The sequence below is a fragment of the Oryctolagus cuniculus genome, chromosome 7, assembly GCF_051225735.1.
Source record: "Oryctolagus cuniculus isolate XC-2025 breed Fujian yellow rabbit chromosome 7, ASM5122573v1, whole genome shotgun sequence".
NCBI lineage: Eukaryota > Metazoa > Chordata > Mammalia > Lagomorpha > Leporidae > Oryctolagus > Oryctolagus cuniculus.
In genome coordinates, this window is record NC_142873.1 from 8,859,512 (window position 1) to 8,885,953 (window position 26,442).

The 26,442-nt window shown below is 47.5% G+C and overlaps 1 protein-coding gene across 3 annotated transcripts in view; it reads left to right on the top strand.

The window, feature by feature from the left end:
• The first annotated feature begins 2,348 nt into the window (after window positions 1–2,348).
• The window catches only part of SOAT1 (sterol O-acyltransferase 1), a 67,867-nt gene continuing 43,773 nt past the window's right edge, over window positions 2,349–26,442 (top strand). Inside the window, exons 1-3 of one of the 3 annotated variants that reach the window (XM_089299453.1) lie at window positions 2,417–2,544; window positions 14,617–14,665; window positions 15,268–15,393. In XM_089299453.1, the coding sequence (XP_089155579.1) occupies window positions 15,294–15,393 (100 nt within the window). In that variant the 5' untranslated portion in view covers window positions 2,417–2,544; window positions 14,617–14,665; window positions 15,268–15,293. Of the gene's footprint in view, window positions 2,545–2,651; window positions 2,817–14,616; window positions 14,666–15,267; window positions 15,394–26,442 lie in introns of those variants that run through there. The other 2 variants (XM_070077206.2, XM_070077205.2) reach the window with 2 other exon arrangements.

Here is a 26,442-nt window from a genome sequence, read left to right on the forward strand (position 1 = left end):
GGGGCACTGGTTTGAGTCCTGGTTGCTCCTCTTCCAACCCAGCTCTCTGCTATGGCCTGGGAAAGCAGTGGAGGATGGCCCAAGTCCTTGGGCCCCTGCACCTGCATGGGAGACCTGGAGGAAGCTCCTGGCTCCTGGACCTCTCGCTCTCTTTGCCTTTGCCTCTCTGTAACTCTGCTTTTCCAATAAACAAATCCTTTTTAAAAAAAAAAAAAAAAGAGAAAAAGAAATAGCTTCGTTACCTATCTCCCCAGTAGATAATCTCATTCGCCTGCGCTATTCCTAGCAACCAGCACAGGTTCTGCTCGCACGCGTTTTGGAGTATGCTGAAGCCAACACTGCCATTTAAGCAAACCTTGATTCCAAGGACTGAGTGATGTAAGAGTTTCAGGCTAGTTGGGGGAGAGACTTGGCGTCTGGTCCAAGGCCCTTTGGAGTCTCTCCAGCGACACTGTATGGTCTTTACCCTTACACTAAATGATATCAAGGCCCTGCAGGTGCTCAAGGAAACAGCCTAGGTGGCAGCTTACAAACCACCTTTCTTCACACCTGCGTCTCAAGGAAACATTCTGAAGTGTCTCAACTTCTAGTTCCATGGCAACCGCCATCTGTCTCATGGACTTGCCCAGTAGCTTCCTACTGTTCTCGGGCTCCATATCCGCTCCCCTTCTCAATAAAACAGGTTGATTAAAAAAATACCCGAAACCACAACAAAATCCCAGCATGATTCAGTTCCTGCTTCTCTCTCCAACCTCCATCACATACCCACCGGTGCTCCACCCTGCCTTTGCTTGGACAAGCCACAGTATTCAGGGACTTCACACTCATTGTGGTCTGTCTAGAATGGTCCCCCTCCCCGTGGTTGCCATGGCCGACTCCTCCTTAGTCAAGCCTTAGCTCAGGCCACCTCAGAAACTCACCTACTCTTGTCTTTCCCAAATTAGCTATTCTATCTAATCTAGAGCCTATGTCTCTCTTCGTGGCTTTTCTTATCACTTCCTGTCTTCTCATCACTGTTTTGCTTTGTTCCCATCTGCAACTATTTTCTTTCTTAAAAGTGTTCTTAAAAGATTTCTTTGAAGGCAGAGATACAGACAGACACACAGAGAATCTTCTGGTTCACCTCCCAGATGGCTGCAATGGCCAGGGCCAGGCCAGGCCAAAGCCAGGAGCCAGGAGCTTCATCCAGGTCTCCCACGTGGGTGCAGGGGCCCAAGGATTTTGTCCGTCTCCTGCTGCTTTCCCAAATACATTAGCATAAGAGAGCTGCATCAGATGTGGAGCAGTTGAGACCCCAACCTGCAAAGCCGCCCAGGCAGCAGCTGTTAATCCGCTGAGCCACAACACCAACCCTAGGCAAGTATCTTTGTTTTCCATGAGAAATGCAAACTTTTCAGTGTAGGGGCTTCTTTTCACCCCCTGCTGCTGCCCCAGCCACAAGAGAACACCATCAGTATTTTCTGAATGAACAGCTTCAACAATGAAGACAGAAGTGTCGGCGTGGTGTGCGCCCAAGGCGGCTAACAGAGGCCAATCCCTGTGTCCCTAAGGCTCTTCAGCGGAGCCCGGAGGCGTCCGCATCTACCAGGAAGACTGCAGCCGTCGCAAGGTGGCCACCGAAAGCTGAGGCCAGCGCTGCTCTGGGCCAACAGTGCTGCAGGCTCCGGGTGGCCAGGGGGAACTGCGTTGTCACAGGTGCCCAGACAGGCTCAGCGCCAGGAAGCGGGATCATCTGCTCGGGGCATCCTGCCCTGGGGGATCGTCAGCGCAGGGCCAGGGCGGCGGGTAGCGTGGGCTGTGTGACCCCCTCTCCACCCAACCTTTACCCTAAATTCACCTACACCTTTGCTCTCGCAAAAAAAAAAAAAAAAAAAAAAAAAAAAAAGAAGAAGGAATTAACTGTTGTACCTAACCTGTGCCCTAAACGCCTCTGCATCTTTTTTATGAATTCCCAACGACCTTCTAAACCCGGGGCCGCACGTCTCCCCCGACTCGCCCAGCTCGGACGCAGCCTAAGGATGGGTAGGATTTCCAGAGCCCGCGGCATCTGACGCCAAAGCCTCGCCGGCTCGCGCCCTCTCTCCTCCCCACACGGTCAGTCCCGACCGCGGTGACCCGCGGCTGCAGTGGGGCTGGACCGCCCCGTCCCGCGCCACCGCGCCAGGCGTCGCGCGAGGAAACGCAGGAAAAGCCGCCGCAGCCCGCGGAGCGCCCACGAGGGCGCAGAGCCCCCGAAGCGCCGGGCTCGCGCTCTCGGCGCCCGCGCGCCCGCGGAGGGGCGGGGCGAGCCCCGGTGGGCGGAGCCCGGCGGCTGCCGGGACCACCAATAGCATCGCGAGCTGGCGCGGGCCGTGCGCGTGACGCAAGGAGCGGGCTGGCAGGCGGGGGGCGGAGGGGCGGAGGGGTCGGGCGCTTTATGATCCGCGCTGCTGGGCTGGCGGCGTGGCGGGGCCGCCTTCCCGGAGCTAGCCGTGCCGCTGGCCGCGCCGAGGCGGCTTCCTCCGTCCTCACGGTCGTCCGAGGTCTCCGCAGTCCCGCCCCCAGGTAAGGTCCACGCTCCCGGGCCCCCCGCTCGTTTCCCGTCTCGGTCCTCCCGCCTCAGCCTGAGGGGAAGAGAGAAGGGGTGGAGGCTGCGCACTCCGGCCCGGAGGGCCTGGCCTTGTCCCGGGCAGTCCCGCGGAGGCCGCCGCCGGCAGCGCGGCGAGGGGCGGCTCCGCGAGTCCCCGGGAGTTTGGGCGGGGAGCGCGGGAAAGTTAACCTTGGGGCGTCGGGGTTCCTGGCGCTCCGTTCGGCATCTCTCGGGGCAGCAGAAAGTTGTGAGTGAGAAGACATTTAATGAAGCGCAGGCAGTCGCCTTGCAGCCGGTGGGGCGGCGTGGGCGCAGGGGAGCGAGGACCGTGGGCCGAGCCCCTGCCTCCCGCGGCAGGGGTGGGGTGGGGTCGCAGCGTCGTCGCCCTTGGACTTCGGTGGGAGCCGTCTCGTTCGGAGTGGCAGGGCTAATGAGCAGCTGTGAACTTCGTTTCTCTGTCCCCGCGTGTCCCCTAGGAGTCTTCCAGAAGTTGATGGAAAAATGGCATTTTATCAGTCCGTGCGTGGATTTAAATCTATTGCACCCGAGTACTTTTATTTAAAAAATTCTATTTTCCACGAGCTTTTGGAACTACCTTACAAGGCTAAGTTCATCGGTCGCTTTTAAATATTTAAGTGGCTGCCACCTGTTTAAACTACTTTTTTTCTCTCCCTCTCAAGATGTATTTGTTTACAGAGAAAGGGAGAGATCTTCCCTTAGTTGCCTCCTGAAACGGCTGCACCAGCTGGCGGCCAGGAGCTTCTTCCGGGTCTCCCACGTGGGTGCAGGGGCCCAAGGACTTGAGCCATCCTCCGATGCTTTCCCAGGCGCGTTAGCAGGGAGCCGGGTAGGAAGTGGAGCAGCCGGGACTCGAACCTATGGTCACATGGTCCATATGGGATCCCCGGCCAGGCAGCGGCTTAATCCACTCTGCCACAGTGCAGGCCCCAACTACTTTTTTTCCAAATGCGTGTCTTCTCTCTTGAGGTAGAAGTGAACGTGAAGCCTTACTTACTTTTTACTTACTTATTTATTTTTTAGCACACCAGCGGGGCACTGTGGATGAATGTCATAAAGGGGTAAAGGTTTCTGCATAGGTTGAGGGAGGATGCAGAGCGATAACTTTGACGTGCGCGTGTCTCCAAGGCCCTGTGTGCTTGGAGCTTGTCAGATGTGTCCCACTGTCCTGGGATGGAGACCGGCATACTGGGTAAACCCGATTCTTCCCTCTCCCACTCTGGCCCACTGCTTTCCTGCGGGCTCTGGCGCCACCCTGGCTGCGTTTTTGTGCCTGGTAAACCTCCTTCCATTCCTTTTGTTCCTCCTGGCCCGTGGGGGTGTCCTCTACCTCCACTGCCTTCTCCGTTCTTCCCCCGGCTCCTGCACAGTGCTGAAATCACCTCTAGAAGGCGGCTCCGTCCTGGCCAAGCTCTTCTAGCTCTGTGCCTCTCTACCGGCTGTTAATTGTCACTTGTGGCAGTTGTGTTAGTTACTTAGATGCTTCAGTTGTCCCCTCTGCTAGTACATTTCTTGCCTCTCTCTCTCTCTCTCTCTCTCTCTCTCTCTCTCTGTGTGTGTGTGTGTGTGTGTTTTGGGGGGAGGGGAGCTGGTGGATCTTACTCCTGCCTCAGTCTCTGGGTCTGACCTCTGACACTTGGAACAGTGAAAGAGTGCACGAGTTTCCAGGACAGAAGAAGGAATTTTGAATGAGAAATGTCAACTAGGGAAGAGGGCCTGTTTCCTCTGGGAAAGAACACGTTTCTATCAAAGGTCCACCAAACTGCAGTTGTGCCAGAGGGGGCCTCCTGGGGTGGGGGTGGGGATTTGCCACATCTGATCAGCGATTATACCAACCATACAAATGTAAAGAAGGATTCCCGCTTGATTTTCAGTTTTGCTGGTTGACCTAATGACCCAGTTAAGTGATACGGGAAAGCTGGGGGATTATGCTAGGGTAAACTTTTGTTTGACCAGGGAGGGAGAAATTTTTAGTTTCGGATTGAGCCTGCTACCCGGTGTGGTTTCTCTTGCCCCTGCTGAGCCCCTGGGTGATGTAACAGAGTTCTTCTGGAGTAGGTACACTATTTATTTGTGATGCAAATTTATAGGTTCTTGTGAAAGCGTGGTAAATGGGAACCCGGCTGGGAGGCCAGAGTTGACACTTCTTTCCAGTTTGAGTCATCTGTTTCTGGAGGCTGTTCTTTTTGCTTTGCCTTTTTAAGGTTAAGTTAGATGCCTGTCACACTGAACTTTATGTAACTGCAATGTACAGGTTAGATTTTAAAATTCTTGTCCAATCCATGTATTGTATTTTTAAATAGCTACTTGTGCCACCTTGGGTGGGGGTGTGTGGATATTTTCACTCCGTCTCTCTGGCTGTGTGACTGGATAAGTGTCTTAGCACTTTGGGATCTCCTGCATCTTTAAACATGGGAATGTTGACCTAGGTAGTGGTGCCCAGCACTAGCTTGGTAAGCACTTACTTAGTGCGGGGTGTCTCACCACTGGGCCTCTTGAGAGACTAAGTCTTAAGATGACTGTTTTCACTTCCGTAGTAGCAGATTTTGTAACCCACTCCCACTATATTTGTTTGTTGTCCTTCCTGAAACCAGTTGTACCCGTTGTGAAGCAAATCGTAACTATTAATGTCCCCAAATTGTGAAACAGCCCATGTACCAGCCTTCCTTTTTTCCTACCATTTTTTTGTCCTTCTTGACTTTTCCATGGTAATGACCTTAGATTACACAGTTTCACTTTCCTTGGTTTTAGTTACTTGTGATCAGTGATAGTTAAATATTATACGGAAAATTCCAGGAATAAATCGTGGGGTGGGAGTTTGGCACAATGGTTAGGATGCCGCTTCGGTCATCCACAGCTGGATTGAGTCCAGCTTCTTTTTTTTTTTTAAAGATTAATTAATTTTAAAGGCAGAGTGACAGAAGAGAGGGAGAGACAAAGATAGTTCATCTGCTGGTTCACTCCCCAGATGGCTGCAACAGCCAGGCTGGGTCAGGCTGAAGCTGGGGACTCGGAGCTCCATCCAGTCCTCCCACGTGGATGGCAGGCATCCAGGTACTTGGGCCATCATCGCCCTGCCCTCTCAGACACATCAGCAGAGAGAGCCGGGTCTGAGGCAGAGCAACTGGGCCTTGAACTGGTGCTCTGATTTGGAATATAGCATTGCAGAAGTGGCCGCTTACCCCACTGTGCTGCAGTGCTGTGTGCTTGCCCCCCCCCCCCCCCCCACCATGCACACGCTCCGTTTCTGATTCCAGCTTTCTGCCATGTGCACTGTGGGAGACAGCAGGTGATAGCTCAGGTGCGTGGGTTCCTGCCACCCTTATGGGAGGCCCAAAGGAGTTCCATCCAGTCTCCTGGCTGCATCCTGCCCCCACTGTTGGAGCATTTGGGGAGTGAACTGGCAAATGGAATATCTATCTCTTTCTCTCCACCTTTCAAATAAAAATTTTTAAACATTCCTAGGTTTTAAATTGTATGTGGTGTGGTGTGCATCATACCAGTGTTCTGTGAATCTGCTCCCCCCATTAGTCACTCAGCAGCCATCTCAGTTATCAGCTGCAGCAGTCACAGTGCCCATGTCCAATGACCCTAACGCTGGATCACCTCGCACCATCACAGAAGGGGGAGTGTGCTGCGATGAGCTGTTTTCAGAAACCACATTCACATAACTATTACAGAGTACTGTGATAATTGTTCTGTTTTATTATTACTTATTGTTTGTTTATTTTATTTTTTTGACAGGCAGAGTGGACAGTGATAGAGACAGAGAGAAAGGTCTTCCTTTGCCGTTGGTTCACCCTCCAATGGCCGCTGCGACCGGTGCGCTGTGGCCGGCGCACCGCGCTGATCTGAAGGCAGGAGCCAGGTGCTTCTGGTCTCCCATGGGGTGCACGGCCCAAGAACTTGGGCCATCCTCCACTGCACTCCCTGGCCACAGCAGAGAGCTGGCCTGGAAGAGCGGCAACCGGGACAGAATCCGGCGCCCCGACCGGACTAGAACCCGGTGTGCCGGCGGCGCAAGGCGGAGGATTAGCCTAGTGAGCCGCAGCGCCGGCCATTACTTGTTGTTAATCTTTTGTTGTCTAATTTATAAATTAAGTGTTACCATCAGCAGTTTCAGCATTCACTGCAGATCTTGGAATGTCTTCCTGGGAAACAATTGGCAATGACTGTGCCTCTTCTTGGCTTTTTTTTTTTTTAAGGATTTATTTATTTATTTGAAAGGCAGACTTACAGAGAGGCAGAGGCAGAGAGACAGAAGTCTTCTGTCCGCTGATTTACTCCCCAGTTGGCCACAACAGACAGAGCTGGGCTGATCCAAAGCCAGGAGCTTTGGGCCAAGGGTTTGGGCCATCTTCCCACTACTATCTTAGACTGTAGCAGAGAGCTGTATCGGAAGTGGAGCAGCTGGGACTCAAACCGGTGCCCATATGAGATGCCAGCACTGCAGGCAGTGGCTTTACCCGCTATACCACAGCGCTGGCCCCTGTACCTCTTCTTGAATCCTTTAACTTTTTTCCAGCATTACTTCCTTCTAATTTTCCTTTCATTTCTCCAAGGCCTTGCTACACTGGGAAATTACTTAACCACCTATAAAATGAGATAACAATATGTACTGCATAGCTTGTTATGAAGATTAAGTGAGCCACAGTAAATTCTGTGTTAATCTTAGATTTGTTACTTCCTAGGTCGCCCTGCTGGGAAGGTTCTTGGCCCTAGCTGCTCCCTGTGCATTGATGAATTTCTCCGGTCTGGACTTGCGGATTCAGTGGCCTTTGGTTGTGGTCCCTTGGCTGACCCCAGGCACGGCGTATTGCACTTACTTGCCCCTCTTTCTCCCTGCCTTTTTTTACTTTACGCAATGGCAGTGCTGCAGACTGGGAGAACTCACGAGGGATCTGTCTCCAGCTGTCTTCTGCATGTAGCCAGCTGGATAGCTCACAGCTCCTTAATGTTTATGAGTTTATCTCATTTTCCTTATCTCTTTCCTCTTGATGAATTCATGAACATGTCACGAGCCTTCCCTCGGGCCTCTGTTGATTTTTGTGTGTGTTGGCTCATTGTTCTCCCCAGCACATCCTCCCTGTTGTTTCCTGAATTATCTTGTATAAGATAAATATCAAGTTACCCTCTTGTTTAAAAACCTCTACTACTTTAAAAAAAATTTTTTTTTTAATTTTCATTTTATTTGAAAGGCAGGGAGAGACAGGTATCTCCCATCTGCTGGTTCACTTCCCAGACACTTGGAATAGCAAAGTCTGGGCTAGGCCAAAGCGAGGAGCTAACCAAGAGCTCAATTTGGGCCTTCCACGTGGGTGACGGGGGCCCAGGTACTTGAGCCATCATGACTTCCTGCCTCCTGTGTGCATTACAGGAAACTGGGTCTCCAAAGTGGTGCCGACGCTTGAAGCAGGGTGTGGGATGTGGGATGTCCCAGATGACTTCTTAAGTGCTGTGCCACGTGCCTGCTGCGGATTCTTGTGTGATGTTACAAGCTCTTCAGAAGGACCTCAACAGCCCTTGACCTTTCGTCCGTGCTCTCTCATGCACTCTGTGCTCCGGCCTTGCTCCTCTCGTTTCACCTAGGGGCAGACATTTGACCTAGTGGATCAAGACACTGCCACCCATTCACAGTGCCAGGGTTCAAGTCCTGGCTTTGTTCCTGATTTTAGCTTCCTGCTAATAGATACCTGGAAGGCGGCAGGTGATGGCTCAAACAGTTGGATTCCTGTCACCCACTAGGTTGAGTTCCCAGAGTCAGTGGATGGGGACTCTGTGTGTCTCTGCCTCTCAAATTAAATGGAGAAAAGTAAGGTAGATGTTACCTTTTGACCTTTCCTGATTGCCCCAGGTCCTGTTGGGGTTGTGCTCCCTGCCTGTTCTACACACGTCTCGGTTGTTACTCGGCACTACCACCAGGTCTTACAGTGTCTGTGTCTTTCTTCCTCTAGATTTTCACTCTTTGAGAGCACAGATTGTTGAGGTCATCTTTGTATCCTCGGGACCTGGCATATAGTAGATTGCAATAATATGTTTGAATTAAGGAATCTGTTCTGATCTTATTCTTTATAGAATGTGCTTTCTTTTTCCATAATCCTGGTTTTATGCCTAGTAAATTTCTATTCCTTTTTAAACTTTGATTTTTTAAAAAGATTTGATTGTTTATTTGAAAGATAGAGAGAAGGAGAGATCTTCCATCTGCTGGTTCACTCCTCAAATGCCTGCAGTGGCCAGGGCTGGGCTGGGCTGGGCAGAAGCCAGGAGCTTCATCTGGGTCTCCCATGTGGATGGCAGGGACCCAGGTACTTGGGTCATCGTCTGCTTTCCCAGGTGCATTAATAGGGCACTGGATTGAAAGTGGAGCATCCACTCATGTGGCATGTGGATGTGGCAGGTGACAGCTGCGCCACAGTGCCAAGCCCTGGACCTGGGCTGGTATGTCCTCATCTCCATGAGTGTGTGTCTTCCCTGGTTATGACCTGTTTTCTGTGTTGGTGCACGAGCATATGTGCGTAAAGAATACAGTGAGATAGAAGTCTGTATTACAACACATTTATCTAGCATCACTGAAGAACAGCGTAAGTTTTCAGATAATTGGTGTATACCTTTTTTAAAAGATTTTTAAAATATGACACAGGAATAAGAGATGGAGGGAGGGAGGGAGACAGAGAGGGAGGGAAGTAGAGAGAGAGAGAGGGAGGGAAGGAGAGAGAGATCCTATAAAGTCAAAGACTCAACTTCTCTTTTTTTTTTAAAGATTTATTTATATATTTGAAAGAGTTAGAGAAGGGAGAGGCAGAGAGAGAGGTCTTCCATCTGCTGGTTCACTCCCCAAATGGCTGCAATGACCGATCCGAAGCCAGGAGCTTCTTCAGGGTCTCCCACAGGGGTGCAGGGGATCAAGGACTTGGGCCATCTTCTACTGCTTTCCCAGGCCATAGCAGAGAGCTGGATTGGAAGTGGAGCAGCTGGGACACAAACCGGCGCCCATATGGGATGCTGGCACTGCAGGTGGCAGCTTTATCCGCTACACCACAGCACTGGTCCCAAGGTGTATACCTTTTAACAGTGACTAGCAATATACATTCTTCACAAATAGAAGAGAAAAAAAAATCTAATTGTTAGGGAAAAAATGAACAATATAATGTATTGGACAATAAGTTCTTTGAAGAAGAAAGTGTTTTTCAAGTGTTTATTTAGGTCAGCTAGACAAGGAAATCCTTGAGGAAGTGGATATCTCCATAGAGAGATTTATAGTGAAGCCAGAGGAACATTTTTTTTTTTTTCTTGGACAGGCGGAGTGGACAGTGAGAGAGAGAGAGACAGAGAGAAAGGTCTTCCTTTTTCCTGTTGGTTCACCCTCCAATGGCCGCTGTGGCTGGCACACCGCACTGATCCGAAGCCAGGAGCCAGGTGCTTCTCCTGGTCTCCCATGGGGTGCAGGGCTCAAGCACTTGGGCCGTCCTCCATTGCACTCCTGGGCCACAGCAGAGAGCTGGCCTGGAAGAGGGGCAACCAGGACAGAATCCGGCGCCCCGACTGGGACTAGAACCCAGGATGCCGGCACTGCAGGCGGAGGATTAGCCTAGTGAGCCGCGGCGCCAGCCCAGAGGGACCTTGAAGGGTATCTAGAGGCAGATGGTCCAGGCTGAGGGTACAGCAAAGGCCTTTACATGGAAATCAGCTTGTTCAGGAAACAGTAGAAGGCCGGCCCGGCGCCGTGACGCACTAGGTTAATCCTCCACCTGCAGCGCCGACATCCCATATTGGCGCCGGGTTCTAGTCCTGGCTGCTCCTCTTCCAATCCAGCTCTCTGCTGTGGCTTGGGAAAGCAGTAGAAGATGGCCCAAGTCCTTGGGCCCTTGCACCTGCGTGGGAGATGGGGGGGGGCAGGGGGTGGCTGGCTCCTGGCTCCTGGCTTTGGATTGGCGCAGCTCCGGCCGTTGCGGCCATTTGGGAAGTGAACCAGCGGAAAGGAAGACCTATCTCTCTGTTTCTCCCTCTCACTGTCTGTAACTCTACCTCTCAAGCAAATTATAATAATAATAATAAAGGCAGACCTGAAGGGAGCAAGTGAAGGGAAGGCAGTTAGAGGCTGCTGAGAGAGGTGGCGGTGGTTTGGTGGTTTGGACTGCAGTCTGAAAGGGACAGGTGTGTTAGGTGTCGGACTTGGACCTGCTGTTGGATTGGATGAGGGAAAGTAAAGAGTCAGATGATTCCTGGGTTAAGAGAGCAGTTGCAGGCAAAGATTAATTGCTATCCCCATAAATCGAGGTGGGGAAGACAGTAAGGAGGGAACTGTGTTGGTCCTGTGAGGTTTGAGCTGCCTAAAAGACATCTACACGAGGTGTCAGCTAGGCTGGAGCTCAGGGCAGCCTGGGCACGGTGGGGGAAGATGGATGGCAGAGACGCAGTGTGGAATAAGTGGACTGAATGTGGTCAAGCACCAGGTGCTGGAAATCCTTATGTGCGTGGTGCAGTTATTGGTAACAGTAAGTTGTGACCTGGGATGTGAGAACAGGTTGTTGGAGACAGGAAGTCAGGGAGCTTAAGAGCCAGGATATTGCGTGGATCTGTGCACGTGGACATTGAAATAAAAGAGGGGTGGAAGAATTAACGCAGAGAGAGATGGGGAAGGAAGTGTTCAGATCCTCACCGAATGAGAGGAGTGTCTAGGAGATCAGTAGATACCTGTGACAGGAGAAGTATTGGTGTTAACAACCCTGCTGAAATATTTAAAGAAGGGAGAAGAAACGGTGGTGGCCATGGAAGTAAGAGGAAACATGGATAACTCCCCTCCCAGGTTCTGTCTTAATGGAAATGCAGGAAAAAACTATGGTGCACCTCACACAGGACAATGACCTGTGTCAGCACATGAGAACCAGCATTAGTTACACTTTGAATTTCTAAAAAAATGTTTGTTTATTTTCTTGAAAGGCTAAGGGATGTAGTGAAAGAGAGAGATGCCTTCCACCTGCTGGTTCAGTCCCCACATTCCTGCAACACTGGAGCTGGGCCAGGCTGCAGCCAGGAGTCCAGATCACAGTTCCGATAGGATTGCACTGTCTTACGGTTTATATGACCAGGGCAGCTGGTCAGGACTGAGGCCAACTGTTTTAAGTGATAGTTCTCTTTCCTAATGTCAGTAATTATGACAATAATAAAATCTGTTCACGTTTTCTTGTAAGTCAGATGGTATTTGAGCTGCCTTTGAGGTAAGTATCTAATTATGGTGCTTCATTACCCCTCACCTACTGTATCTTAAAAACAAACATAAGTAGAATTTAAGGGATAATGTGGTATCATTCAGCTTGCAGGAGGTAGATATGCAGCTATCTGATCGCTTAGTTAATTTTAAAAGCTTGGTGGTTAATAGTAAAACATGGGCATGTCAGTATGAGGGAATCTTACCTTGTTTTGCTCCAATAACCTGATGTGGTAGTAGAGATCTCCATTTTCTAGATGAAGAAGAGATTTAGAATGATTGGAGGATTCATTCAAGGGCAGAGTGGAACGGCAGAGCAGGGATTTAAATCTTGTGAACATTAATTTTCTGATGCTTTTCCACTGAATTACAGTTTTCGTTTCCTAGTAAGCAGAGGAAGTCAGGGCTAAAGATTTTTTTTTGTTTTAAAGATTTATCTATTTATTTGAAAGGCAGAGTTACAGGGAGAGGAAGACAAAGAGAGTCTTCTATCCGCTGATTTACTCCTCAGATGGCCACAACAGCTGGAACTGCTCCAACCTGAAGCCAGGAGCCAGGAGCCTCTTCCAGGTCTCCCACGTAGGTGCAGGGGCCCAAGCACTTGGGCCATCCTCCGCTGCTTTCCCAGGCCACAGCAGAGAGCTGGATTGGATGTGGAGCATATGGGATGCGGGCACTGCAGGCATATTAAAATAAACTATGATATAAAGGCTTTATGAAGAGAACATTTCCTCCTTTGTCTCACTTACTTACTAAAGTAAGTAGATTAAATAAGTGGCAGATAATTGTGCAAATTCACTACCTGTGTTTCAGCTCCTCCTCCCTCCTCCCTGCTCATGTCTCCCTGCTTCCTTTAACTTATGATTCTCATAAGACAAGCCATGTGTTTTCGCTTTCAGCATCAATTTTTCACTAGACCAGGTTGATGGATCATCATCAAGGACTCCTTTAACTTTTCTGTAGGGTATTCAGGTTTGAGTAATTATTATTTTTTGCTTCTTAAACAGATTTATTTGTCTTCCAAACCTTGTTTGGTAAACATTTTTTTGTACTTTTTAATTAGCACTTCTAGTCAGCTCAAGATAACTTTTTCAGAATTGATATTTTGATAGAGTCAGCTAAAAGCAAAGTAGTGTTGTTTTGGTTAGCCTTTGAAGCTTTCAAAAGTGATGAATGTGTGTTGTCTATTGTACGTAGCCTCAAGAGTCTGGGGAAGCCCACCCCACAACTGAGCACCATTGTTGTAGACCTCACTGTTGATTAGGATGTGAAAGCTGTTACAGTAGTGAAGATGTTTATTGTTATCCTCCCTAATGTACAAGGGGTCTTCAAAAGTTTCATGGAATATGTGCATTATGAAAAAACTGTCTAGATTTCATTTTTTCTGCATGTGAATAAACATCTTTTAATTCCATTTTTTCCATAAACTTTTTGAAGTTGCATATTTCCCTCTTGATTCTGCAGGTTTAGAGCACTGTATCCTATTATTTGGAATAACTGGTTTCAGTATTCACTTTCTCTCCTAATGAATGCGCACCTGCCGTGTTCCAGGCACTCTCCCACTATATTTTGGGAATTCAAAGAGAAAACATCCCATCATCCCTGTCTTTCAGAAACTTAAGCACAGGGTGACAGCGTGCTCTCTGATAGGAGTCATAGCATGCAGTGAGACTCAGGGAGTGTGAGAAGGGAGAATGGTGGTCAAGGGAACTTACGGAGGAGGCAAGTTCCAGGCAGTGTAGCAAGTAGATGGTGGGTTGTGGAATCTGCTAGTCCTTTTGAATTCCATGTGCTGATTGGGGCATTATCTGGTACAAATTAAGTGATCTCTTAAACTGTGTTCTTCTCAGCTATAAAATCAGGGCACCTACTCAGTGTTAGAGAGAGAAAATGTGGAGGGCTGGAAGGCACACAGTAGGTGCTCACTAAGCCAGTACCGTGGTTGCGATTACTGCTGTTGCCTTGGTATGCTGCAAGCACACAAACACTCAGAAGTTAGCTGCTGTGATTATGGTAGTCTCAGAAGCATTATATACAGCCTCACAGGCCTTGGGTCATAAACTTTAATCTGGCATTTATTTTTTTAATGATTCATTTATGTATTTATTTAAAAGGCAGAGACACAGAGAAAGAAGTAATGACAGATCTTCCATTTGCTGGTTTACTGCCTAAATGTGTGAAATGGCCAGGGCTGAGCCATGTCAAAGCCAGGAGCCTGGATCTCCATCTGGGTCTCCTATGTGGGTGGCAGGGGCCCAAGTACTTGGGCCATCTACTGCTTTCCCAGGCCATGGCAGAGAGCTGGATTGGAAGTGGAGCAGCTGGGACTCGAACCTGCTGGCACTCATATGGGATGCTGGCACTGCAGGCTCAGCTTAACCTGCTGTGCCACGATCCTGGCCCCTTGGCATTTTTAAAATGTTATAATTTTGCTTCTGTCTTTTTTAAAAAGATTTATTTTATTCGTATGAAAGGCAGAGTTAGAGAAAAAGGGAGAGAGAGAATGAGAGAGAGAGAGAGTGAGCGCAAGTGTGTGTTTCCATCCGCTGAATCACTCCCCAAATTGCCGTAACGGCCAGGGCTGGACCAAGCTGAAGCCAGGAGCCAGGAGCTTCATCAGGTCTCACGTGGGTACAGGGGCCATCCATTGCTGCTTTCCCAAGTGCACCAACAGAGAGCTGGATTGGAAGTAGAGCAGCCAGAACTGGAATTGGTACCCATATGGGTTGCCAGTGTCACAGGTGGCAGCTTAATCTGTTATGCCACAGCACTGGCCCCAACTTTTATCTTTAAAAATTTTTATTTTCATTTTATTTGAAAGGCAGGCACAGTGGTTCATTCTCCAAATGCCTACAACAGCCAGGGCTGGGGTAAGTTGAAGCCAAGAGCCTGAAATTCCATCTGGGTCTCCCACGAGGGTGGTGGGTGTCAGGGCCAGAAGCACTTGAGCCATCACCTGCTGCCTCCCAGGGTGTGTCCCGTTACCACGAGCTGATTGGAATGGAGTAACCAGACACTCCAGCATGGGATGCAGGTGTCCTAACTGGTGTCTTCTGCTACTTAATTCTGGGTTTTTATATGTACTTGTGCCTTGTTCAGCTAAATTGTTCTTTACGTAAGGGGGGACCTGTCTACAAAGGGCCTTCGGAACAAGGCCGCTACCTCACAGGGGCTAATTTCTTTAAATTTGTTAGAGTGTCTTGTATTCGGAGTCTTTGAAGATGATTCAAGGAAAACAAAAGAGACTGTTTCATCAACTTTTACTTCTAGTAAATATGGTGACATTCTGAATGGCACCTAATCTTGATACTTATTTTTTGATACATAATTTTACACATTTATGAGGTATGGTATGTTATTTTGATACCTGTGCAGAATGTGTAGAGATCAGATTAGGGTGGGTAGTGGTTGTGAACACTCAGAATTCTTCAGTCTGGCTCTTAGTTGAGAGCTTTTTATGTTTTCTTCCTAGACAGCGCTATAGTGGGTGAAGAGAAGATGTCCCTGCGAAACCGGCTGTCAAAGTCCAGTGAAAATCCTGGGAAAGATGAAGACCAGAAAACCCCAACGAAGGAGTCCTTAGAGATCCCTAGTAACGGTGAGACTTAATTTTTTGAGGTGAATAAATGGAACTGAGGACGCATTTGGTGTTTAGAACAGGGATTTTCTTTATCATAAATGGATAGTGAAGAGTTTTAGATATCTGGTAACAGAGAAATTGGAAAAATAAGTCCTTTCTTGTAAATTAACTCAGCGAACATCTGTTGGGTACCTACTCTGTGTAGACACCATTCATGCATTCATTCATTTAACCACTTAGCCGTTAATTCCAGTGGTGCTGTGCTCGGTGCTAGTCCTGTCCTGCGATCAGTAAAGATGTGTTTCCTATTGTAGAGCTCCAAGTAAAGTGAATGGCAGAACTCCCAAAGTCCACAAACAATTACATGAATAAAGATAAGTCATATTCTCATAATAAAATTGCTAACTACTTTCTAATAGGTACAATGACTAAAATGTGAGTATTTTGCAGGATTCCTAACCTAGTTCAGTATTGAGCTATGAGTCTTGGAAATGTGATGGAGTATTTTGAATTCTTACATCCAAGTGTGCTTATACACGAAAATTTGCTTATTGTATGAGTGCAGAGAAAAGTATAGCACAGTGCTAGTCAAGGTGAAGGTTATGATGAAGAATGGTGGACTTGTAAATAGAACTGTAAGTGATGCCACCTGTTGCATCAGGTACTTTATTTTTGCAGTGATATTTGCATAGGTTTGGTTGGGACAGGATTTGAAATTCGAGGCTTGTTTGGTTAACAAAGAAGGGTGGAACTTTATGAGGCAGGTTGTCTTTGGCATCTGGAGACTTCTTTCATAAAGAAACACTCTTGTTCTTCCACTTAAATTTAATGGTAAATATCAGCAGCTGATTCCCACCAGGAATGTAAATTTGCTGCTTACGTTGGCATAGAGAAGTTTATTTTTGACTGTTAAGACTCTGAAATACCTATTTATGACATTTTTATTTCATCTTGGGTAGCCATAGTGTGATATAATATATGACGTTTATGCAAAGAAGCGTGAGCCGGCGTTGGGAAGCATTCTCCTTCCATGGTTTAGGGGTGTAGTGATAACCCAGGTGCCTCTTGTACTTTGAATTTCAAAATTGGAAGCTTCATGTTTGATTTTTTTTCCTACCCAGCATTGAAAACATTGTTTTTATTAATACTTTCTGTCATTAGATATGATTTGCTTTATAGCCCTTTTTTTTTTTTTTTTAATTTTATTTTTTGACAGGCAGAGTGGACAGTGAGAGAGAGAGACAGAGAGAAAGGTCTTCCTTTGCCGTTGGTTCACCCTCCAATGGCTGCCGCGGCCGGCGCGCTGCGGCCGGCGTACCGCGCTGATCCGATGGCAGGAGCCAGGAGCCAGGTGCTTTTCCTGGTCTCCCATGGGGTGCAGGGCCCAAGCACCTGGGCCATCCTCCACTGCACTCCCGGGCCACAGCAGAGGGCTGGCCTGGAAGAGGGGCAACCGGGACAGAATCCGGCACCCCGACCGGGACTAGAACCCGGTGTGCCAGTGCCGCTAGGCGGAGGATTAGCCTAGTGAGCCGCGGCGCCGGCCTATAGCCCATTTTTTAAAAAGATTTTTATTTTTTATTTGAGGCAGAGTTATAGAAGGAGAGACAGAGAGAGGTCTTCCATCTGCTGGTTCACTTCCCAAATGGCCACAACAGCTGGAGCTGGGCTGATTTGAAGCCGGAGCCAGGAGCTTCCTCCAGGTCTCCTGAGAGATGCTGGCACATCACAGGCGGAGGCTTAGCCTACTATGCCACAGCATTGGCTCCTATATCCAAATTTTTAAACAACAGATTTATTTATTTATTTGAAAGGCAGAGTTGCAGAGAGAGAAAGAGAAGCAGACAGAGAGATTTTCCATTTGCTGGTTCACTCCCCAAATGGCCACAACAGTCAGGACTGGGCTAGGCTGAAGCCAGGAGCTTCTTTCAGGTTTCTCAGGCCCATGCACTTGGGCCATCTTCCGCTGCTTTCCCAGGTGCATTAGCAGGAAGCTAGATAGGAAGTGGAACAGCTGGGACTTGACCTGACGCACATGGGATGCCTGCACTGCAGACAACAGCTTAACCTGCTGGCCCACAGCACTGGCCCCAGTGGGCTTGTATCTTATTGTGGTTTGGGATTGCAGCTCTCTGATGGCTAATGATGTTGCCACTCTTGTGGCACCTCTCTGCCTGGGGCCAGGAAATCCTTGGAAGGAAGCTGGAGAAAATCATTCCCCCACAGCTTGTCACACGAAGCAGCCACGGAGTCAGCACTCTTTGGGCTGCACCACAGCTGACCACTCTGTCCTCTGGAAGGGCTGCCAGCTGTGGCCTTTGCGTACATACCTGGGCCGTGGAGGAGCATTGTACCAGACTGCTAGAGGCAGAGGCTTGCGGCAGTTCTGAGCTGTGAGCACCAGAGTTTTATAGGTACTCAAGTCCCCTCTTTTATTTTTTAAAAGATGTACTTATTTATTTATTCATTAATTCATTCAAAAGGCAGAATCACAGAGACAGAATTATCTTATAGCATCTGGTTTACTCCGCGAATGGCTGCAATAGCCAGAGGTGTGCCAGGCTGAAACCAGGAGCTTGGATCTCTTTGTGGTCCCGCACACTACTGGCAGGAACCCAAGTAGTTGGGCCATCATCCACTGCCTTCCCAGGTGCACTTGAACTGGCATTCCAATAAGGGACGTTGGCTCCACAAGTGGCGGCTTAGCCCATTAGGACACAATGCCAGACCCTCAAGGCTCCCCCGTTTTTTTTCCTTTTTAAAGATTTATTTATTTGAAAGGCAGAGTTAGAAAGGGAGAGACACAGAGAAGTCTTCCATCCGTTGGTTCACTCCACAGATGGCTGTGTCGGCTGGAGCTGGGCCAGTCCAAAGCCAGGAGCTTCTCCCAGGTCTCCCACGTAGGTGCAGGGTTCCTAGTACTTGGGTCTCCTCCCCTGCTTTTCCAGGCACAATAGCAGGGAGCTGGATCAGTAGTGGAACAGCTGGGACTTGAACTGATGTTCATATGGGATGCGGGCATCGCAGGTGGTGGCTTCATTCGCCATGCCACAGTGCCAGCCCCCTTTCCATTCTTCACAGTCTGGCCAGGCCGAGAACTTTCCAAGTATTTTAAGTTCTCCTTCCTTTAGATGGATTGTAGATTCCATCTTTAAATCATTTCTCTCTTCTGTTGCACTGCAGTATGCATGAAAAATAGTGCCGAGGCTGGTGTTGTGCTGGGTTAAGCTGCTGCCAGTGTCCCGTCTGAGCACCAGGTTTGAGTCCCAGCTGCTCCACTTCTGATCCAGCCCCCTGGTATGCACCTAGGAAAGCAAACACTGCCTTTCAAATAAATAAATATATATATATTATTAAAATAGAAGCTATGGCTCTCCTTTGACATTTTGCTTAGTTATTTTCGCCGCTCTATCCCAGTTTATTGCTTGCAATTTCTGCCGTCCACAGAACATAGACTTGAACGCAATTCAGACAAGAGCCTTGCTACTTTATAGCAAGGATCTCTTTCCTCCAGTTTCCACTAACATGTTCCTCATTTCATCTGAGACCTTCTAGCTCACAGGTCAATGCAGCACCAGTTAAGCACCTGTGATCTGTATATACAGCAGTATTCCAGGTTTGTTAGCAGGGAGCTTGCGACTGAGAGAGTAAGACACTGAAATAAAAAGCAGTCCTTTGTCATATATAGGAGTTAAGTAAGTTATAGTAACCAAATGTCAAGAAGACCAGTGGGAGGAGAGGGAAGAAAACCTTGTTTAGAATGGAGGAACATCTCACGGAAATAGATTTTGAGTTGGCCTTGGAGAGTTGAAGTGGTTCGCAGAGGGCTTTGAATACTGGTATGAGTTTGCACAGGCATCAAGATAGTGTAATGTTGTGTGTGTGGTGTGGTGTTTGCTTTAAGCGAGGGTGGGGGCTGGGTAGGACAGATGGATTTGTGGTTTGTTTTCATGGATAGGAAGAATCTGAGAAATTGGAAAGGCAGGAAGAAGTCAGAAGATAAGAGTTGTTTTGGTCTTAACTGTGTGTGTAATCACTGGCTCTGGGCACACTGTATAGTTTGTCGGTGCTTAGACGTTGTGTTAAGCAAGGCCTCTTGTAACTGTGAAAGCACTCTTGATGAGTTTATAGCAATGTGTTCATTAAGGCATTATCTTCTCATTGATGGTGCTGCCAACTCCAGGCCCTAAGGTAGCTTTATAGTTCCCTGCTGTGTAACAACTGAGAATTATAGTCAACATGAAACCCTCTAATAGTTCCAGAAATTGTCGCTTGATTTAAAACAAATCATATGATACCGTAAAAGCTTAATGATAATAAGACTAATTCTCTTATTTTATATATGGGCAGCCCCCACAGTTGATACAGGTGTGGTGATAAAAGTAGACTGCAGCTACCTCTAGTTAAGTTGTTCCTGGATTACTGTGATTATAGAGTAGAAATCTTTTCATTACTTTGAAAACTTTTGGACTAGTTGTGATTTGTATTCTCATTTATTGCTTTTCGGATTATCCATGATAACCCTGAAGACCTCAGTTTGTTGTCAACTTGCTAAATAATTTGGGGCTGTTTTTTGTTGCTTAAGAAATGCAAGAGGGGCTGGCGCCATGGTTCACTTGGTTAATCCTCTGCCTGTGGCGCTGGCATCAAGTGAAAGTGCTAGAGTCAAGGGTTTTAGCTCTTAAATTGTAGATATTGCCCAATTTCCTTAAAAACAAAAAAGTTACACCAGTGTAGACTCTCATCTAAATTGTTTCCCCATACTCCTGGCAATGTGTCTTACCAGCCATTTTTTTAAAACTTTGCTAATTTTATGGTCAAAAAACAGTGTAGCATATAGCATAAATTTGTTCTCATAAGAGAAAAATGAGGTGGAGAACTTTTTTCATGTATTCTTTCTTTTAAAAGCACTGTTCATGTCCTTCGTTTATTTTTGTTCCCCCAATCATGACTGCTGTTTTTAAAATATTTTTAAAGTGCTTTGTGTTGATAAAGTTAATCTTGTGACTGTCATGTGTTATGTCTGTTTTCTGACTTTTTGTCTTTTGACTTTGGTTGTGTATGAGTGCCTTACCATGCTTAGTTTTTATGTAATCAGATATTCTGTTGTTTCTAGGTTTTTTTTGAGCATGTTTAAAGATCATGTAAGATGATATTTTCATGGTGGTTTATATTCAAATATTTGATCCATGCATCTGAAATTTATTTTGAATATGAATGAATTAGCATTCTAATTTTATGGTTTTCCAAAATGGCCATCTGTTTCTCTCAATCTGATTATCTCATCCAGTTATCTAGTAAGTCTCCTTTTCTGTATAAATACTTATAAATTATCCCCAATTTCTTCTTTGGTTTCTTTCTTTCTTTTTCTTTTTTTTTTTTTTAAAGATTTATTGATTTATTTCAGAGGCAGAGAGAAAGAGAGAGGGTGTGGTCTTCAATCCGCTGGTTCACTCCCCAAATGGCTGTAGTGGCCAGAGTGGGGCCAGTCTGAAACCAGGAGCCAGGAGCTTCTTCTGGGTCTCCCACGCAGGTGCAGGGGTCCATGGACTTGGGCCATCTTCTATTGCTATTCCAGGCCATAGCAGAGAGCTGGATCGGAAGTGGAGCAAATGGGACTGTAACCGGCACCCAGATGGGATGCTGGTGCATCAGGCAGTGGCTTTACTTCCTATGGCACAATGCCAGCCCTTCTATTTTTTTAAGATTTATTTATTTATTTATTTATTTGAAAGAGTGACAGAGAGAGAGGAAGACACAGAGAAAGAGAGCTCTTCCATCTGGTGGTTCACTCCCCAAATGGCCACAATTGTGGCTGGGCCAATTTGAAGGCAGGGGCCAGGAACTACATCCAGGTATCCCACATGGGTGCAGGGGCCCCAGCACTTGGCCCATCTTCCACTGCTTTCCCAGGCCATAGCAGAGAGCTGGATTGGAAGTGGAGCAGCAGTACTTCAGGATGGGATGGCAGTGTTGCATACAGGAGCTTAAGCACTGCACACGGTGCTGGTCCCTGGATTCTGTTTTTCTCAGTAGTGCAGACATGAGAATTTTGTAAGGGTTTTGACATAAAGGTGACTTCCAAGTGATTTTTCTAATTATGTCTCTGTGGCAAGCAAGGTGAAGCTGAGATGAAGGTGGTCTGAGACATGGCCAGTGAGTTTTTTAGAAAATCATGAAGGTTTAAAAATGAGTTTCAACTCTTCTAGGCAATAAAAACCAGCTAGCAGCACCACAAGTAGACAAAGTGTGTGGTCAGAAGACTGGGACTTAAGAAAAGGTTGTTAGTCACAGCCTCATGCTTGTTAGTCATCTTAGATGTGAGGCACTGTCAGTCAGCTGCCTGATGTTCTTACTTTTATGTTCTGCTCCATGACTAGGGGTCGGAAGACCTGGGTTTCTCTAGAGTCAGATACTAACTGGCCACGTGACAATGTGCGATGTGTTTAGTTTCTTTGAATTTAATATCTAAGATAGAAATGATACCAACTACCTTGTCTCTCTCATTGGATTGTTTTAAAGAATAAATGAGTTGATGTGGGGCCGATACTGTGGGATAGCACGCTAAGCTGTGGCCTGCAGTGTCAGCATCCCATATGGGCGCCAGTTCAAAACCTGGCTGCTCACTTCTGATCCAGCTCCTTGCTAATGTGCCTGGGAATGCAGTGGAAGATGGCCCAAGTCTTTGGACCCTTGCACACAGGTGAGAGACCACAAAGAAGCTCCTGGCTCCTGGCTCTGGCCTGGCCTAGCCCTGGTCATTGTGGCCATTCGGGGTGTGAACCCACAGATGGAAGATATCTCTCTGTGTAGCTGTTCCTTTCAAATAAATAAATCTTAAAAAAAAAGAGTTGATACATGATGTATACTTCATATGTGTTAAAATTTATAGCAAGTTTAAGAAGAATGAGAATTTAAAAATTAGGAGGCCAGAACAGTAACCTCAGAGAGAGAAGAGTCGCTGAAATTGGTTGGGAATGAAAGTGAAGCCATGAAGTATGAACTACTGTTGTAGCCCACTTATATTTTTTATTCTTCTAAAAATTTATTTTACTTATTTGAAAGACAGAGGTACTGAGAGAGAGAGAGGTCTTTCATCTGCTGGGTCACTCCCCAAATGATCGCAACGGCCAGAGCTGAGCTGATCTGAAGGCCGGAGCCAGGAGCTTCCTCCAGGTCTCCCACGCAGGTGCAGGGGCCCAAGCACTTGGGCCATCTTCTACTGCTTTCCCAGGCCATAGCAGAGAGCTGGATCTGAAGTGGAGCAGCCGGGTCTCGATCCAGCGTCCATATGGGATCCTGGCACTGCAGGCCAGGGTTTTAACCTGTTGAGCCACAGCGCCGGCTCCTGAAGGGCATTTAAATTAATTCCTGCTAAAGGAGTTAATTATATTAAAAGGAAAGGCACAGGATCTTTGAGTGGTTGGAAAGTCAGGTATAGTTTTATTGTTTCCCAAGTTTCAGTTGCACCCGGGAAAGCAGTGGAAGATGGCCCAAGTGCTTGGGTACCTGCACCCACATGGGAGACCTGGATGCAACTTCTGGCTCCTGACTTCTGTCTGGCCCATCCTCGGCTGTTGCGGCCATTTGGGGATTGAACCAGCAGATGGAAGACTTGTCTCTCTCTGCCATTCTGTCTCTGTAACTCTGCATTTCAAATAAAGGGAAAAGTCAGAGTTACACCGAGTTACACAGAGAGAGGAAAGGCAGAGAGAGAGAGGTCTTCCATCTGCTGGTTCACTCCTCAGATGGCTGCAACGGCCAGAGCTGTGCTGATCCGGGGCCAGGAGCCAGGAGCTTCTTCCAGGTCTCCCACGCGGGTGCAGGGGCCCAAGCACTTGGGCCATCTTCTACTGCTTTCTCAGGCCAAAGCAGAGAGCTGGATGGGAAGTGAAGCAGCCAGGTCTTGAACCAGTACCCATGTCGGATTCTGGTGCTTCAGGCCGGGGTATTAATCCGCTGTGCCACAGTGCCAGCCCCCAAATAAATAGATCTTTTAAAAAATTAGATAAATATCTAACACCTGAGAAATGTTAGACTGCAGATTTATTTTGAGTGCCACTGATAATATCCATATCATAATTCCAGAAATACACATCTACATGATAACTTCAGAAACACAGTTTTTGAAGAATAGGTTGGCTGTGAGTGTAAATGTGGACAGTATAGACGACTCAATGGCTGAGAGCCTTTGGCAGGATTTCTTAAAGGTTATTGGAGGGAACTACACAGTAGTGTAGAGGGTTCATCTTGAAAAAGAGCTTAGCTTACCGTTTCTCTGACACAACAGTGTTGGAGAAGAGGAATAAAGATAGTTACTAAGATAGAAGACATTTAAAGATTTGACACCAAAAGTGCGCACCTGACAGTTGCTTGGTGGTGCTAGGACTTGAAGAAGGAAAAGGCTTAGATGCAGTGTTATGAGAAATGTTACAGAAATTCATCAAGGCAAAGAGTGCACCTTTTTACTGTGGGCCTAGTTGAGGTTTGACAACATCAGTTTGGACTGGGTCCCACTTTTTAATTATGTCCACAGTGCATGCCAGTTTGCAACCAGAGAGAGCGTAGCAGGATGTAGTTGTAGTTGGCACGTGCTGTGCTGGGTCCAGGAATGTGGGGGAGCGTCCACGGAAGGACACAGTGAGAGAGGTTTATTAAATCTCGGCTGCGGAAGAGAACTGCTAAACCAGAACAGTGTTCAGCAGGAGTAAACTGTCTCTGTTTCTCTTTAGAGCGGTGGAACCTTTTCTAGAAGCTCCCCAGCAGACTTGGGGCTCCTTGGCCAGAATGAGGTTACAAGTTATGCCAACTTTCTTCTTTTTGCCTCTCTACCGTTTCCTTCCCTACCTTGTACCCTGCGAGACTGACCTTAGGAATGGCATCAATAGATTCCCATGCCTTCTGTGGTTTGCAGTAGGAGTTGACCAGCAGAAGGCACTGGCAGAGAGAAAGGTGGATGTATTTCTCACTCAGGTTTCCTCCCTGCTGGGTAACAGTCTCTTCCGTCTAGTATTTCTCTCCAAGGAGTTCTCTCTGGGTTCTAGTAACCGTTTCCCTCCTTTGCCCTTTCAGGCCTTAGGATGGTAACAGTATGGTTGATATTACTATCCCTAGAGTTCCACAAATCCTTTGTTGCTTTTTCTTAAACTCTGTGCACACATTTATTTAAAAAAATTTTTTTTTTTAATTTGACAGGTAGAGTTTACAGACAGTGAGAGGGAGAGGGACAAAGAGAAGGGTCTTCCTCCCATTGGTTCACCCCCCAAATGGCCGCCACGGCCGGCACTGCACTGATCCACAGCCAGGAGCCAGGTTCTTCTTCCTGGTCTCCGATGCGGGTGCAGGGCCCAAGCACTTGGGCCATCCTCCACTGCCTTCCCGGGTCACAGCAGAGAGCTGAACTGGAAGAAGAGCAGCCAGGACTAGAACCTGGTGCCCATATGGGATACCGACGCTGCAGGCGGAGGATTAACCAAGTGAGCCATGGCGCCGGCCCCAGTGTGCACACATTTCTGAAAAGGCTCTCTTTAAATTCTTCTTAGTGAATAAGTGTGATGGGTCATCTGTGTATTGCTCATGCTCTGATACTTCTGCCTATTCTTCTTTTGTTTTTTTTCCTAAATTATGTTTTCCTTTGCCTTTAGAAAAAAATGTAGTTATTTGAAAGACAAGGGGAGTGAGAGAGGTACTGAGATTGAGATCTTCTCCATCTACTGGTTCACTCCCTGAATGGCCGTGACAGCTGGATCTGGGCCAGGCTGAAACCAGGAACTCCATCTACATCTCCCACATGGCTGGCAGTGGCCGAAGTACTCAGGCTGCCTTCCTGTGCCTTCCTATGCACACTAGCAGGAAGCTGGATTGGAAGTGGAGCAGCTGGGACTTGAACCAGCATTCCTATTTGGGATGCCTGTGTTGCACCATCATGCTGACCCCACTTCTCATTCTTTTTCTTTAGATTTATTTATTTGAAAGAGTTACACAGAGAAGAAGAGGCAGAGAGAGAGAGAGAGAGAGAGAGAGAGAGAGAAAGAAGAGAAAGAAGGTCTTCCATCCACTGGTTCATTCCCCAGTTGGCCACAACGGCCCGAGCTGTGCAGATCCGGAGCCAGGAGCCAGGAGCCAGGAGCTTCTTCTGTGTCTCTGATGCAGGTGCATGGCCCAAGGACTTGGGCCATCTTCTACTGCTTTCCCAGGCCATAGCAGAGAGCTGGATTGGAAGTGGAACAGCCAGGACTAGAACCGGTGCCCATATGGGATGCTGGCACTGCAAGTGGCGGCTTTACCTGCTCCACCACAGCGCTGGTCCCTCTCCCCATTCTTAAATCAATTTCTAGGAAGGGCAGTGAAACACGTGCCCTTGTTGGTAGAATATTTGAGGGTGTTCACTATAACTGTGTTATGTTATAAAAAACGATGTGTACACACTTGTTTATTTGCCTGCCAGATTTACATACAGTAAGCTTCACCATGTAGAACAGAGTTGGCAAGCACAACCTGTGTTCACCTGTTTCTGTTGGCCTTTGTTGCCCTACATCACACACCACAACAGTATGGTTGAGTAGTTATTTGGCTATGGACTGTCTGGCCTAAAATACTCACTGTATGACCCATTGTAGAAACGATTTCATGGCTTTTGATCTAGTACTACATTGTTCAGTATGGGAGCTGCTAGAAGTAGATTATTTGTTGCCATCTGCTTAGACACTTGGAATGTGAGTAGTCTGAGTAGAAATATACTGTCCTTGTAACATACACATCAGATTTTAAAGATTTCATTTGTGTACTTGTTTCTTTGTACTTCTTAAAAAATTTGAGCGGGGCTAGGACCTGAGCTGGGAGCTGGAAACTCAATCCAGGCCTCCCACACGGGAGGCAGGAACCCAGTTACTTGGGCCATCACTGCTGCCTCCCAGGGTCTGCATCAGCAGGAAGCTGCAGTTGGGAGCAGAGCTGGGAACTGAACCCAGGTGCTGCACTGTGGGACATGGCGTCTTATCTGCTGGGCCAAGCTCTTGTTCCTATTTTTATTTTTTACCGTAGTTCCTAGAAAATGTAAAATTACAT